General features: G+C 40.1%; 2 protein-coding genes across 3 annotated transcripts in view; one reads left to right on the forward strand and one right to left on the reverse strand.

The window, feature by feature from the left end:
* Nucleotides 1-10,819, forward strand: part of LYPD1 (LY6/PLAUR domain containing 1) — a 29,309-nt gene extending 18,490 nt beyond the window's left edge. For both annotated transcript variants that reach the window (XM_016156294.2, XM_036235783.1), the window contains exon 3: nt 10,556-10,819. In XM_016156294.2, the coding sequence (XP_016011780.1) occupies nt 10,556-10,791 (236 nt within the window). In that variant the 3' untranslated portion in view covers nt 10,792-10,819. The remainder of the gene's footprint in view (nt 1-10,555) is intronic.
* Nucleotides 10,288-15,285, reverse strand: part of GPR39 (G protein-coupled receptor 39) — a 182,344-nt gene continuing 177,346 nt past the window's right edge. Inside the window, exon 3 of the mRNA XM_016156293.2 lies at nt 10,288-11,710. Within this exon, the coding sequence (XP_016011779.2) occupies nt 11,208-11,710 (503 nt within the window). The 3' untranslated portion in view covers nt 10,288-11,207. The remainder of the gene's footprint in view (nt 11,711-15,285) is intronic.

Here is a 15,285-nt window from a genome sequence, read left to right on the forward strand (position 1 = left end):
ATGTGGAGATAAGATTCTACAAATACTGTAAAACTAGCAAAGGCCTTTGGTAAAGTAGTTCTGACACCCTGGAAGCCCAGAGAAGTCTTTTTTGATATTCTTCAAAAAGCAAATGTTCCAAAAAAAACAAAAAACAAATAAAAATACAAAGGAATAAAAAACACAAAGTAAAAGGAAAAGAAAAAGAAAACAAACAAAAATGTACCAAGTTTACTTCTCTCCTATAACTGGAGAAGACAGATTGGGTGGAAAGGATAAGATTTTATAGTGTAAAGGTGATTGGATTTTGATAGAATGGGACAGAGGTCAACCAACTGTGGCCCCTATGTCAAATCTGGCCCCATGTAATGAACTGAATTGTTTCACTATCCCAATTTATATGTCGAAGCTCTAAGCCCTAGTGTGATGGGGTTTGGAGGTGGAGCCTTTAAGAGGTAATTAGAGTTAGGTGAGGTCATGAGGGTGGGGCCCTGGTCCTGTTGGAGTGGTAGCCTTATAAGAGAGGGAGAAACACCAGGCTCTCTCCCTCTCTGTGCACAGACTGAAGAAAGGGCCATATGAGGACACAGCCATCTATAAGCCAGGAAAAGCATTCTCACTAGGGACCTAATTCACTGGCACCTTGATCTTAGACTTCCAAGCTCCAGAACTGTGAAAAAGTTTCTATTGCTTAACCTATGTAGTCTGGGGTACTTTGTCATGACAGCCTGAGCTGACTAATACAGCTCGTTCCTATATACGAAGCTTTATAGGAACAGCCACACTCATATGTTCACATATTAGCTATGACAGCTTCCATGATCAAATATGAGATTGAGTAGTTGTGACTATGACTACATAACCTGCAAAGGCCAAAATATTTACTATCTGCCATCACAAAAAAGTGTGCCAGCATCTACAATAGAAATCTACCATATCCGGTGTAGGTTTAGAACAGGAAAAGCCATCCCAGTGGGATATTAAAGGGCCAGTGGAAGGAGACTGCCTTAGTGGGGAGTGGCCAAACTAGCACTGGCCTGATCATGTCTAGGAGTGTCCTGGACTCAAACCCAGTCAACCTCACACATGAGCTAAATGGTTGACAATAAACATTTGGGATGAGCAGTTTCTGATGAGTCTGATAGGACAGATTAGTCATGACAGTGGATTAGAAGGGGAACAGATGTGGTCAAGGAAGCATGTGGAAAGCAGTGAAGAAGAAACCAGGTCCCTTCTTTCTCTCTCCATAGCTGTGGATCATCAGGGACATTGGTGGTGTCCCTGATGCAAAGCAGAATGGGAGCCAGGCTGTAATGCATCAGACCCTCATGTCAGGATCACCTGAGGTTGGTCTGGGAACCTGTATTTAAGGAATGCCCAGGGAATTCTCTGCACACCGATGTCTGAACCACTGCTCGAGCAGCTCCCACCTGCTGGATGGTAGCACCCTTCCTCGCTGGGGAGTGGGTACATCTATGACCAGCCCCTTAGCGAAGAGCCTTGATGGAGGGTTTTTGCCACAGGGATACCACTACACATTCAAGACAATAAAGAGTTTTCATATCTGTCTGCTGCCAGCCAGGTCAGCCTTAAGGCTTCTGGGCCAGAACGCCAACCTTGAAACCACGTTGTAAGTCTCAGTAAAGTGGAATTCCAAAACTGATAACACTGCTGAGTTGTTTCAGGCACGCTCAATCTGTGGCGACCCAGCTGTGTCTGAAGCAAGCAAAGAGAGCTGGACTCAAACAAAGAGAAAACACCATTTTTCTTCTTCCCCTCGTGTAATCAATAATTCAACCCCGTAAAGCAAGCCTGACACCTGATGGAGTGCTCGCTGCAAAGAAGAAGACAGGAGCCATCTAGCATCGACATCCACTTCTCTTTCTCTCTCTCCTTCTGCCCCATCTCCTGGCCCGTCTTTGGTCTTCCTCCATCTGAATGCAATGCTCACATGTCTGCTAAAATGTGGCCCAAATATAGTCCAAGAGGAATGGGGAAGGAGTGGAATGGAACAGCTATAGGGGAAAAGAGGAGCCAGTCATGTTAAATGTCAAAGCAAATCAGTTATGAGTGAAGTCACTGTCCCCTCTGAGTGACATAGCATGATTTGACTAAACTCACCAAGTAGCTATTTATGTGAATAAAAAGTGCCCCAAAGACAGAATAATAATAATGGTAACAATAGCAGCAGCAGCAGCAGCAGCAGCAGCAGCAGCAGCAGCAGCAGCAGCAACAACACTTACGTAGAAACTACTTTGTGCTAGACTCTTTTCTGAATGCCTTATATATAGTCCACTTAACTTGGATCATTTCTAGTGTCTGTGAGACAGGGGGGCATGCAATGACACAGAAATGTGTTCGTACCATCTATTTGGTTGTACGTCAATCCTAGTGTGTAGGGTACAAATGGTCTAATTCCCTTTTCCTTATTTTCACGTTTGGTATTTTCTGCATAATTCTCGGAGGTATAATTTCCTTCAAAGTCGAATATGACAGATCCCAGGGGATAGGTACAATTGTTACAGTGAAATGAACCCCCCCTAGAAGTAACCTCACATTTTTTTTACTCTTTCCTTCATTCCTTGCCATGCTCATCATTCACATCCTAAATAAGGCAGGTTAGTACTAATGACTTCCTCAGGGCAAACAATTTGTGGTATTTTTTTAAGTGAGTATAGCCACCCATCTAAATCCAAGAGCCCTCAGGAGGCCATCACCTCTTTAAAGACTTAAAAAGGATTAAAGTTTTAAACGTTAGGTGTCTTGATTAATTTGGTGATAGTGATATGTTTCACAAGCACACTTCTGGTCTTCAGAGTAACGCCATGAAAAATGACTTGGCACTAGCAGTACACATCTCTGTGTCCCTGCAGGGTGGAGGGCCTGTGAGCTGGCTCAAGAGAGGATTAGCCAGCCACCATGTTGATGAACAACAGCCTTTCGTCAACCTGCTGAGGCTTCTAGCTCTGGCTCTGAATCCTTCTTAGGGATTTCTAGCCTCTCACAGCCCTGTTTGTATAAACCAAAACCTGGAGGTTTGTTTTAGTTTTATGTAAACTCTCTTATCCAGGCCCCACCAGCCTGGGAATAAAATTTCAGTTGCAACTAGTCAGAAAAGCACCCACCATCGTGGGACCTTTGAGCCTCTTCAAACGATTCTTCTTTCTGTCTTCTCCCCTTCCTCCCTTCATTCATTATTTATTGAGCCCTTATGTGCCAGACACTATTCTAATTGCTAGAGCTACATTCTAGTAATAAAGATACAATAGTAAAATCAGTAGTGTATTAGAAGTGATTAAAAGTCATGCAGGAACATGGCATCCCTCAGCTGCTTGGAGAAGGCTCTCACTCCGGCTCCTGGACATTGCCTTCTGCAGTGGTTGGCTGCCGAGCGCCCCAGGGCAGCCATAAGGCTGCAGAGAAACCTCACCCATGGCCAGTTACAGCCCAGCCACCACTTCCTGCCCATAGCATGCGGCTGAAATCACTCAGAACCATGGTGCCCTTGACCAAACCCATCTGAGGTAAAGCTCCAATGCCGTGAAGCTGGGCTATACTCTGGCTGGGGTGGTGTGGACCCCTCTCTGCCACCTTGGTGCCGCTTGATGCCGTGTGCTCCAAATCTTAGGGTTCAGTGAAGTGGCTCACTCAGTCTGTACTTTTCATTTTTATTAATTTGTCATTACAGATGCAATCCATGAATGCATTCCCCCTGTAAAACATTCAAATATCACAAATAAATCAAAAGCACTTCCCGACTATGGTCCAACCCTAAAGGGACTACCACTGCACACGTGTATAGCTTTCTGGATCTCTCTGATTTTCTTTAGATATGTAATTTCACATGCATAGGTATGTACACACACACACACCTGCAGATACACTGTAAGAGCACATATTGCCTTGTGTTTTTTTTCCTTATGCAAATGGTATATTTATAGATCATTTGGAAATTTATTTTCTTATTCATCAAGAACCAGCTTAATAGAGAAGAAATTCAATCATCAGTACATTGAGCCAGATTAGTATAGAGCTCTGTACTTTCAACTGCTGCTTAACATCCCACGATATAAATGTACCTTTTCCTATTAAGGGCGTGCACACATGAAAGTGCATTTTGTTTTGAAAGGTAAATGCTGAGAAGTAAAACTGTTGGATTTGGCCATTTCTAATTATTAGAGCCTTATAAATTGCTCTTAGGCAGTTGATACTTCAGCAGGAGTCCATGAAAGGTTCCTTCTGATTTACTTGCAGCAACTCCTCTCCTGGGCCCAGATCTGAGCTTACAGGGGCTGGGTTAAAAAGAAAGAAAGAAAGAAAGAAAAGAAAAAGAAAACAAATAGAGACACAGTGCCTATGCCCTTTGACGCTGAGATTTAGGCTTCCTGGCAACTCTTCGAAGCTCCCTTCTTGAGGGCATGTGCACTCCCAGAAGCCCCCTGGTGGACACAGCTAGGGAGAGACTTGAGCTCTCCTGGGTAAGAAGAGGCATCTGATAAAATGATTCTTTGGGACTATTATTTATTCAAATGGATAAAAAGTACTTAATCACATTATTCTGATTTCAAATAATAAAAAAGGGTCTACAATATTCTTTCCCACCCCTATCCTGTGGCCACCCAGTACCCCTACCAAGAGACAACCAATATTGTGTCCCTGTGTATTCTTCCAGAAATATTTTTATGCATATATATGCAAAATATATATGTGTATGTAGTTGTCACCATTTTTTCCCCATTGGAAGCATATTATACTATGATAGGCAATGGAGCAGAGTGGTTAAGAGCCAAGATTCTAAAGCCAGGAATCCTGATTTCAAATCCTGGCTCTACCATGTAATTACCTGCATTGCCCCTTAGCAAATTATTTAACTTCTCTCTGCCTGTTTCTCTGCTTGAAAATGGTCATTATTGCTAGTGTAATTATAATGATTAAATTAGTTAATATTTTTAAAGCTCTTAAAATTGTATGTGGGATATGGTAAGAAGCATAGACTCCTTTGTTAAGTAGTTTTTTAAAAAAAAGGAGGGAAAGAAAAAAGAAGGAACTTTCCATCTATATTTTTTTTAATATATTTGTATGTATTGCAAAATGGTCACCTCATAATCTAATTGATATTCATCACCATACATAGTGCCAAAATATTTTTTTCTCATAATGAAGACTTTAAGATTTGAGCAACTTTTTAATATGCAATACAGCATTAGTGATAGTCCCCATGCTATACATTATAACCTGCGATGTAATTACTTTATAACTGAAAGTTTGTAGTTTTGGACCCCCTTTACCCATCCCCCACCAGTTTGTTCTTTGTATCTATGAGCTTGAGTGGTGGTGATGGTTTTAGATTCCACATATAAGTGTCTTCTTCTGACTTTTAGTGCAATGCCCACCAGGTTCATTCATGTTGTCACAAATGGCAAGATTTCATTCTTTTTTTTATGGTTGTATAGCATTCCATTTGTGTGTGCACTTGTGCGCACGCGCGCACATGTATGTGTGTGTGTGTGTGTGAGATCTCTTTATCCATTTGTTAGTCAGTGGACACTTAGGTTGTTTCCATATATTGGCTATTACAAATAATGCTGCAATAAACATGGTGATGCATATATCTTTTTGAGTAAGGGCTTTTATTTTCTTCAGATAATACTCAGAAGTGGAATTGCTGGGTCACATAGTAGTTCTATTTTTAATTTTCATAGTAACCTCCTACTGTTTTCTATCATGGCTACACCAATTTACATTCCTACCAACAGTGCACAAGGGTTCTCTTTTCTCCGCACCCTCACCAACACCTGTCATTTCTTGTCTTTTTGATAATAACCTTTCTAACAGGTGTGAGGCGATAGCTCATTGTGGTTTAATTTGCATTTCCCTGATGATTAGTGATGTTAAGCATCTTTCCTTGTACCTGCTGGCCGTTACATATCTTTTTTGGAAAAATGTCTATTTGGATCCCCTGCCCATTTTTTAATTGGATTGTTTCTTGTTTGGGGGGAGGTTGTTTACTATTGAGTTTTATGAGTTCTTTATATATAAATGTTGGGTATTAACCTCTTATCAAATATATAATTTGCAAATGTTTTCCCAAATTCAATAGTTTGCTTTTTAATTTTGTTGATGGCTTCCTTTGCTGTGCAAAAGTTTTTAGTCTGACATTAAAGTTTTTAGTAGTCCCGCATGAAACTAATAAGTTTGTTTTTTGCTTTTGCTGCCTTTGCTTTTGGTGTCAGGTCCAAAAAAGTCATTGCCAAAACTGATGTCAAAGAGCTTATGGTTTTCTTTTAGGAGTTGTATGGCTTTATATCTTATGTGCAAGTCTTTCATCCATGTTGAGTAAATTTTTGTGTAGGATGTAGGATAGTAGTCCAGTTTCACTTTTTATATTTTTATTTTTTTTGCATGTGGCTGTTCAGTTTTCCCAACACTATTTATTAAAGAGGCTGTCCTTACCCCATTGTATAATTTTGGCTCCTTTGTCATAAATTAATTTAACATATATGTCTGGGTTTATTTCTGAGCTTTCCATTCTGGTCCATTGATCAATGTATCAGTTTTTGCGTCAATACCACACTGTTTTTCTTACTATAGTTTTGTAATATAGTTTAAAATCAAGAAGTGTGATGCTTCCAACCTTGTTCTTCCTTATCAAGATTGTTTTAGCTACTAAGAGTCTTTTGCAATTTCATACAAATTTTAGGATTGATTGTTCTATTTCTGTGAAAACTGCCATTGGAATTTCGATGGGGATTAAACGGAATCTGTACATTGATTTGAGTAGTATGGACATTTTAACAGTGTTAGTTCTTCTAATCCATAAGCATGGACCATCTATCTTTACATTTGTTAGCATCTTCAATTTCTTTAAGCAATATCTTATAGTTGTCAGTATACAGATTTTTTACCTCCTTGGTTAAATTTATTCCTAAGTATTTTATTCTTTTTTTATGTAATTGTAAGTGGAATTAATTTAATTTCTCTTTCCGATAGATTTTTATTAGTGCATAGAAACATAATTGATTTCTGTATATTAAATTTGTATCCTGTAACTTTACTGAATTAATTTATTAGTTATAACAGTATCATGGAGTCTTTAGGATTTTGATATATATATCATCTGCAGATAGGGACAGTTTTATTTCTTCTTTATCAATATGAATGCCTTTTATTTCTTTTCTTTGCTAATTGTTTTGGCTGGGACATCCAACATTGTTGAATAAAAGTAGTGAGCATGGATGGCCATCCTTACCTTGTTTCTCCTCTTAGAGAATAGCTTTCAGTTTTTCACTCTTGAATATGATGTTAGCTTGTGGGCTTGTTATATTTGGTATTTATTATGTTGAGGTACGTTCTCTCTATACCCACTTTGTTGAAAGTTGCTTTTCTTTTCTTCTTCTTTTTTTTTTTTACCATTAATAAATGTTGAATTTGTCAATTGCTATTTTTCTGCTTCTATTGCTATATGATTTTTATCTTTCATTTTATTAATGTGTATAATGTTGATTTGCAGATGTTGAAACATCCTTTCATCCCTGAATAAATCTCATTTGATCATGGTGTATGATCTCTTTAACATGTTGTTGAACTCAACAACACATTAAAAAAGTATCATAGATCTTTACACTTATGTTCATCAGGGATATCGACCTGTAATTTTCCTTTTTTCTGTTGTTCTTGTCTGATTTTGGTATCAGGGTAATGCTTGCCATGTAAAATGAGTTTGGAAATATTCCATCTTCTATTCTTTGAAAGAATTTGAGAAGGATTGGAATTCTACTTTAAATGTTTGGGGAGGATCTCAGTCAGCACCTAAATCAGGCTGATTAGAAGTGAGATCCCCAAGCAGCTTTTAAAGAATGCAAATATATACAGTTCTATGTGACCACAGTGTAAGCCCCACTGACCACCAGAGCCAGGTGATCTGGAGGTATCCCTTTGGTGATAGTTGCAAAATGTTGGGCTCCCCTCATGCATTATATAACTAACCTACCTCATCATCGATACTTTAGCTCTACAAAATTAGGCTTAAAAATAAATCCTCTGCCATGTCACTAAGAAAAAATGCAAATTGCAGACCAGCATCTAGGATGTGATGCCAGTAACAAATGTGAGTGCACACACACTTTATTTCTCCATGGGCATATATGTAAATGTATAGAAACAAGCCTGGAATGAGGCATCCAAAAGAGTTAAGAGTGCTTACCTCTAAGGAAGACACGGGATTATAAGAGGTGGTCAAGGGGCATTTTCTACCTTATCTGAATGTCTGAACTTCTTAGTGAAAAATATATTCAGTAAATATTTTTTAATTAAAATTTGCTTAAAGGAAAAAAGTGTATTGCATTGCCAGATTATAGTGCTTTGAATATTTAAAAACAAAAAGGCAGTGAGTAAAACTAAATTTCTTAAAATGAGCAATGGATAGAAAATGCAGACGATGGTAATTTTACAAGGGGGTAATGCCTACTTATAGTGTGTAGCATGTTCCTTAGAAATCAGAACACATCCTGTCCATGGGCTTTATCTTACCCAGAGCATCTATCATACATTTTCTAATGGTGTCAGAAATCAGCCTTTACAAACATGTACTTATAGAAAAAAATGATATAAAATTACATATGTCAATGTAAATTTAACTTCTTTACCTCTCACTTAGAAGTTTTAGGCAGTTTGATTTAATTTTTTTTTACAAGGCTTTACTTTCTATTTTATTTCCCATCTTTTTTTGTTTGTTTTTTGTTTTTAAAATTTATTTTAATTAGTTTCAAATATATAGTACATTGGTTAGATATTTACCTAGTTTATAAAACAATCCCCCTAATTGCTCTTTCTCTCTTCTTGTTTTCTACCTAGCAATATATTAATGCTATGCCATACTACCCATCCCTGTGACCATCTATCAGCTACTAATTCGTGTTCTTTATCCCTTCACCGCATTCTCCAAAACCCCCCTTCCTTCTGTCCATCACCAAATTGTCCTCTATATTTGTGAGGGTTTTTTTTGATTAGTTTGTTCTTTTTGTTCCTTAGATTCTGCATATAAGTGAAATCATATGGTATTTATCTTTCTCTGTCTGACTTATTTCAGCATAATAACCTCTGTTGTTGGAAATGGTAGGATTTCATTTTTTAAAATGGCTGAGTAAAATTCCACTGTATGTATGAACTATAACTAGGGAGTTCAATTCCTTACTGTTTTTTTCCAGCACCCAAAGCAGCCATTCTCAATGGGGAAGGGGTCCCAAAGCAACATTTGCAAACACACATACCTGCAGAAAGTCAGAGGAAAGATGCCCCGCTGAAATGTGTTGTATCCCTCAGCTGTGCAGGGCAGCAAAGAACCTAGTCATTACTTCTAGATCTAACTTTAGTATTATATATTATTTGACCAAAAATAGTTGTCAATTATATCTCAAAAAATCATTGATAAAAAATGGCCGCAACAGCCCAAAAGCTATCTTCAGAAGCAAGCCTCCCCATGCCAAAGAAAGCAAAACACCATTTTTGTGGTTTACTGGCTACTTTGCAATATAGTAATATAGACTTGACCTTATGGAGCCAGAATACTAGGTTTAAATCCTGGTTGTTTCACTTTTTAGTAGTGTGACTGGGCAAGTCATGAAACCTCTTTTGCCTTTAAACATCCCATCTGTAAATTGCACATGATCATGGGGGCCTCCCTTGTAAATTGTTGTAGGAAGTAAATGAGCTAGGACACCACAGCTCTCTGAAGAGTGCCCTTCCATACAGGAAAGCACTTAACCCACTTAGCTATTATCATTTGAACTGAATAAACTTCCACCTTTAAGAACTCATGATCACCCTAATGTGATGGCTATGCTGCAATTTCGACATGACACAGGTGCTCTTTAAGGTGGGTCCTCCAGTCTTATCAGGAAGTTCCTTTCTGTGCCCACACAGTGTGTGTTAAGTGCTGACTATGTGATTCAACTTGGCAAACGACCATATGTTCTAAGGGCAAAGCAATTTCCCTGAGAATAAGGTTGTCCTGGGCACATGGCCAGCCAGACCAGCCCTCACTAAACCCAGTGGACCTCTCAAACCTAGGGAAAATCAGGGCCCCTTCAGTAGGGATCTGATTTATTCCCACTGGGATTTGGACTTTATTCAGAAAATTCTAGCATTTAATAAATAAATAGTCTAGAGCCATCTCTCTGTGGTCACTTACAAAGTAATAATAGAAATAAAAGATCTAGACGTGTAGCTTGTGGTTCTCTCGGGCATGAGATAGTTTGAACAAAAATAAAAGGAAAAAGCTTTATCTAGTACACTTTTGAAAAAGTGAACTTTGGTGTTGACAACTCTTTATTCACTGGCATTGCGTCTCAAATAGCTTTTGGAACAATTCTGTCAAAAGTAGTGAAATGGTGACTGCCTCCTTTACCACTTATCTCTTGTGTTTTGTGGAGCTCAGCAAAACAACCAGAAGCACCTCCCCAGCCCATTGAGTCTCTGGGCTGTGAGAAGGGGAAAGACACACCGGGATCTGGGCTCAGAGGGACTTTGTCTGTTGGCCAGTGCAGGTTAATCCAGCTCCTGTGGGTCTGTGTTGCAGGGATCATGTACCGCAAGTCGTGTGCATCGTCAGCGGCCTGCCTCATTGCCTCGGCTGGGTATCAGTCCTTCTGCTCCCCAGGGAAACTGAACTCGGTGTGCATCAGCTGCTGCAACACCCCTCTGTGCAATGGACCCCGGCCCAAGAAAAGGAGCAGCTCTGCCTTGGCCCTCCAGCCAGGGCTCCCCACCACCATCCTGCTCCTCAAGTTAGCCCTCTTCGCGGGACAGTGCTGAAGCTGGAGATGCTACCCTATCCTGCAAAGCCCTTCCGGCCCTCGCTTTCCCTGCTTCACAAGGTTCTTCTGGGTGTCCTTAGATTCTGGGTAGGGATTCTGCATTCTCTTTTAGTTCCTTTGCAAATAATGAAAGAGCTCCGTGTAAAACATTTTTGTAAGCTCTAAATTCAGCCTGAATTTTCAGTGTGTACTTAAAGGAAAGGAGACAGTGGCTTGAAAGCCCCACCCCTGTCTGTAACCAGAGTGAAGGCCCAGCTAGCAGAATCAGCCCTTCGGAGACAATTCAGTGGGCATCTGCCTTTTCCAGGGCCCCTAGATTCTACTCCTGTCTCTGACGGGGGCACAGGTTATTTTGCCATAGCTGCTTGAGGGGAATGTCCGCTCTTGTTGGGGGAGGGCTTTCTTACTTGACTTTCACACTTCATGCTCCTGAAAACCATTCTCTGCAGCAGAATTGTCTGGTTTTGTCTCCCACTTGGGCTCTGGTGACTCGAGACTCAATTGCTGGGGCTTAGCCTCAGCCTCGCTCTGGAAAGTGCTTAAGAAAACCTTGTTAGGTCTCCTTGCAGAAGAATTGCGCCCGGAAGCCATGAAGATCAGCGGGCGACGTGCGGAGCGGGCGCTGTCCGTGGTGGAAGAGACAAAGGTGCGCAGACGCTTCTGGTGGTTGGCGTGCTGCAGCGTCAGGTGGCAGCGCAGCACTTGCCCGAACACGCTGCGGAACTGCCGCGAGGACACGTTGTACAGGAGCGGGTTGATGACCGAGCTCAGGTAGAAGAATGTGTCCGAGAAGGGGAGGAGGGTCATGTACGCCCGGAAGTAGGACCTCGTCCAGTCGTGCTTGGGTCTGGCTGCAGCCATGATCCTCCGAACCTGGTTAGGCATCCAGCAGACGGCCAGCGTCACAACAATCAGCCCTGAGCAGGCAAGAAGGGAGGGGGAGGGGTAGAAATACAACATGAGAACAACAACAACAACAAAAAACCCATAAAATATTTAGCCCCTCAGTTCTGTGCTTACTGGCCAGCAAATGGTACCAATTTTTCACTGTTGTCTTTGACAGCTTCTTTTGCCACTAGCAAAAAAGAATTTAACACCGTTTCAAGGCTGGGGGTATTTGCTATGTTAAAGATCATTAAATGCTTTAGACAGTTTATTTATACCTGTTGATGCCTGTTAATTTAAATGTTTTCATTGTTGTTCCTGTATCCAGAAAGCATTTTATATACTCCATTAATCTAGTTTTGTCTTTGTTAAAAAAAAAATGTAAACAATATAGCCATATCAGATGAAACATTTGTATTTTCAAGAAGACCCAATGATAACTTCAAGACAAATGGAAGTGGAACCCTCTTGGGAATGAAGAAGCATATTTAGTGACACTGATGTCGTATTCAATTTCAAGGGAAGTCACTTCAGGACTAGCCCATCATTGAGGATGTTTTTTGGACATATATTTACCGGGTGTACACACCTGTAATTATTATGCTCATATCTGTAAAGCACTGTTGTTTCTTTTCAAATGTTTTTAAAAGAGACAGTTATCTAAAAACAATGGAAAATAAAAAACTTCCTTCAATTTCAGCTGTAACATGCTCATTGCCCTTGTGGCACTGAGCTCCAGTCTCAGCAGCCCAAAAATGGCCCCTCAAGCAGATCAAAAGCTGAATACATGGACATGTTTGCCACCCGCATATCTGCATTCTAATTTACACAATCATTATTTCTATGGCCTCTGACAAAGAAAAAGATTCTATCAGACCACAGACAACACAAGTTCCATGAGCATTTATTCCACAGTGACCGTCCCCACCCCCCGCTCCAAAAAAAAAAAAAAAAATCCTCAACCAAGAAAAGTCAGATAAGAAATCTATAGCAAATTTGCTCTCTTCTCTTCGGTTAGGGGGAGGGTAAGGGGACAAGTCACCAGAATATAAGATCCACTCCTAAATTTGAATAATAAGGAAAATGTATTCACATTTTCAATCCTTCTGATTTTTTAGGAAGCCACAGGGAAGCAATTGTTGGCAATGACCCCTCCTAGCCTCTGACTGATAGTAAAAGTTTCATTAATAAATGCTCCGGGAAAAACAGCCATGCTTGCTCATCCAGGGTTTGCCCTCTCACACACACTCACTTGAGCATCCCTCCTCGGCTGGTGGCAGAGTGCCCTATCTATGTTCTTTGGCACTGAAATAACCCAGCTCCCCAGCAACAAATCCTCCACAAACACCAGCTGTCAGCAAAGGGGGCCCCAGGAACTCTGCTCCCCCGTCGGTTTCCAAGGGTTACTCCTGTCACATCTCAGCACAAGCTTGAAATACAAACCACCAATCTGCTTATTTCTTTTGAGTTTGCTACCCTAAGAGCACTCAGTAAATCTAAAAAGAAAATAAGCAAAGTTACATACTGATCTCATGAAAAGTAAAAAAGATCACTTTAAGTCAGGAGTATATTCTGAATCACCTAGTTACAGCTGCTGAATGGGAACAAAAATGAACCTTTTTATGATTTAAAAAAAATATTTGCAGAAGAAATTGGGGACTTATCACTGCTTTGAAAAGCATGGGCATTTCCAGACAATTGTGTTATTACAGGTGTGTTATCTCGCCTTGTTTTTATCTCATACAGCTCCAACTGAAAGTTTCATCTCGTTAATTGTGAAGGAGCAAAGAAGCTCACCATACCCAGAGAAGCTACGCATCTTCACAAAGTTTTAAATTTTTTTCTCTTCCCTGCCACTGAATTTCAGAGAACAGTACCGCCATCCTCATCTAAGGACTTATTCCCTAGAATATGGAATTTGAGCACAGGGTTTAGATGTGTGCTATGCTACATTGCAAGAAGTTATACTTCAGACATCAAGAACCTAGAAAGGCAATAAGAACCACCTTGTACTTACCATGGCTTGAACATAGCCCAGCTTTTAAAGCCAGATGAAAGAAAGGCAATGAGAAAAGAAGGCATGGTTGTGTGCCAGCAGAGAGGTTATAAAATTGCTCTTCTTCTGTCTTGTCTTTGCTTCTGTTCTATTGATTTCCTATTCACATGACCCTAATTCCTCTGTTACCTTCACCCCCTTTGCCTGGCATCAAATGTCCTGGATTGACCATCACATCAAAAGAAGTAGAGTTCAGAAAAAAAAAAAAAATAAGATGCCAGCATCTCAGGTATGAGGCAAGGGGTGGGGACAGATGAAGAGTTATGGCCTAGTTTGTAGTTTTAGCCAGGATAGAATTCTTACTCTAGAATTAAAATGAGCTAAAGTAGGTAAGCGAGAGATACCTTAGTCTGGACAAGTAGCAGAACACAGGTGACCATACCCAAGTTTCTCAGTGATGAGAAAAAGAAGGGAAATATCAGGTATAGAAGTAGATAGATTAGATACAAATTATAATCTTGGAGAATGAGAGACAAGGAGCTGATTTAGAAATAGATCAGGATTAAAGATTAGGCATTGTTTCTGATAATAACCAGGTAAGATCAAAATTGTTATCTTTGTTATATAGATGAGGAAGTTGAGTCTCAGAGAAGGTTAGTTGCCCATGTGCTATAACGAGGACACATTGCTGGCTGAACTCCAAAATCCATGATGTGTATTTTTTTCTCAAAGACAGTATTGTCTGTTTTGCATATTTTCAATTTGAAAAGTATAGAAAATGCAAAATAGTTAACATGAGCCATAATTCTATCATGTGAAGTGGATGTTTAGCAGCACTGTCCACTAGAAATATTATGTGAGCCACGTATAATTTAAAAATTTCAAGTAGCCACATTCAAAAAGTCAAACGAGACAGGGGAAATCTATTTTAATATGTTTTTTAATCCAATATACTCCCAATATTACCATTTCACATGCAGTTTCAACACATAATCAACCTAATATTCATGAGATGTTTCACATTCTTTTTTTTTCATAGTAAATCTTTGAAACCCAGTGTGGCTTTTATGCTAACAGCACATTTCATTTGGGACCAGTCATAGGTGGCCACTGGCTACAGCAGCACAGGTATAAGCAATACTTACAGCTCCCCCTCAAAATCGCAAGGCTCCTTATTTCTTCTTGTTCCCATTTCTCTGCCTCCTTCCCAGCCACATACCCAGAAAAGTCCTGCCAAATCAAGGACCCACACCACACACACACACACACACACACACACACACACACACACACACACACACCGCTCACCTAGCCTGTATTTATCATCCTAAGATTCTGACAATGAAATCAAGGTTGACGCCTAATCGTATTTCTGAGTGTGCATTCTCTTAGCCATGGTATAGAATGGGTTTGTAGGATCTTTTCACATAAAGCCTTCTGTATCAGGGGACTACAAATTATCTAAAGCCTAAATAATTATGAAAACACAAATTTCTACTTTGCATCTCTCATTCTATATCTCGCTATGTCATTTTGGAATAACTGGCAGGGCTGTTGGAATGTACTACCTCCGCCTCAACTAGAGGTGGGGAAAATGGCTGGCGCCTTTCC

The sequence above is a fragment of the Rousettus aegyptiacus genome, unplaced genomic scaffold (genome assembly GCF_014176215.1).
Source record: "Rousettus aegyptiacus isolate mRouAeg1 unplaced genomic scaffold, mRouAeg1.p scaffold_m13_p_2, whole genome shotgun sequence".
Classification (NCBI taxonomy): domain Eukaryota; kingdom Metazoa; phylum Chordata; class Mammalia; order Chiroptera; family Pteropodidae; genus Rousettus; species Rousettus aegyptiacus.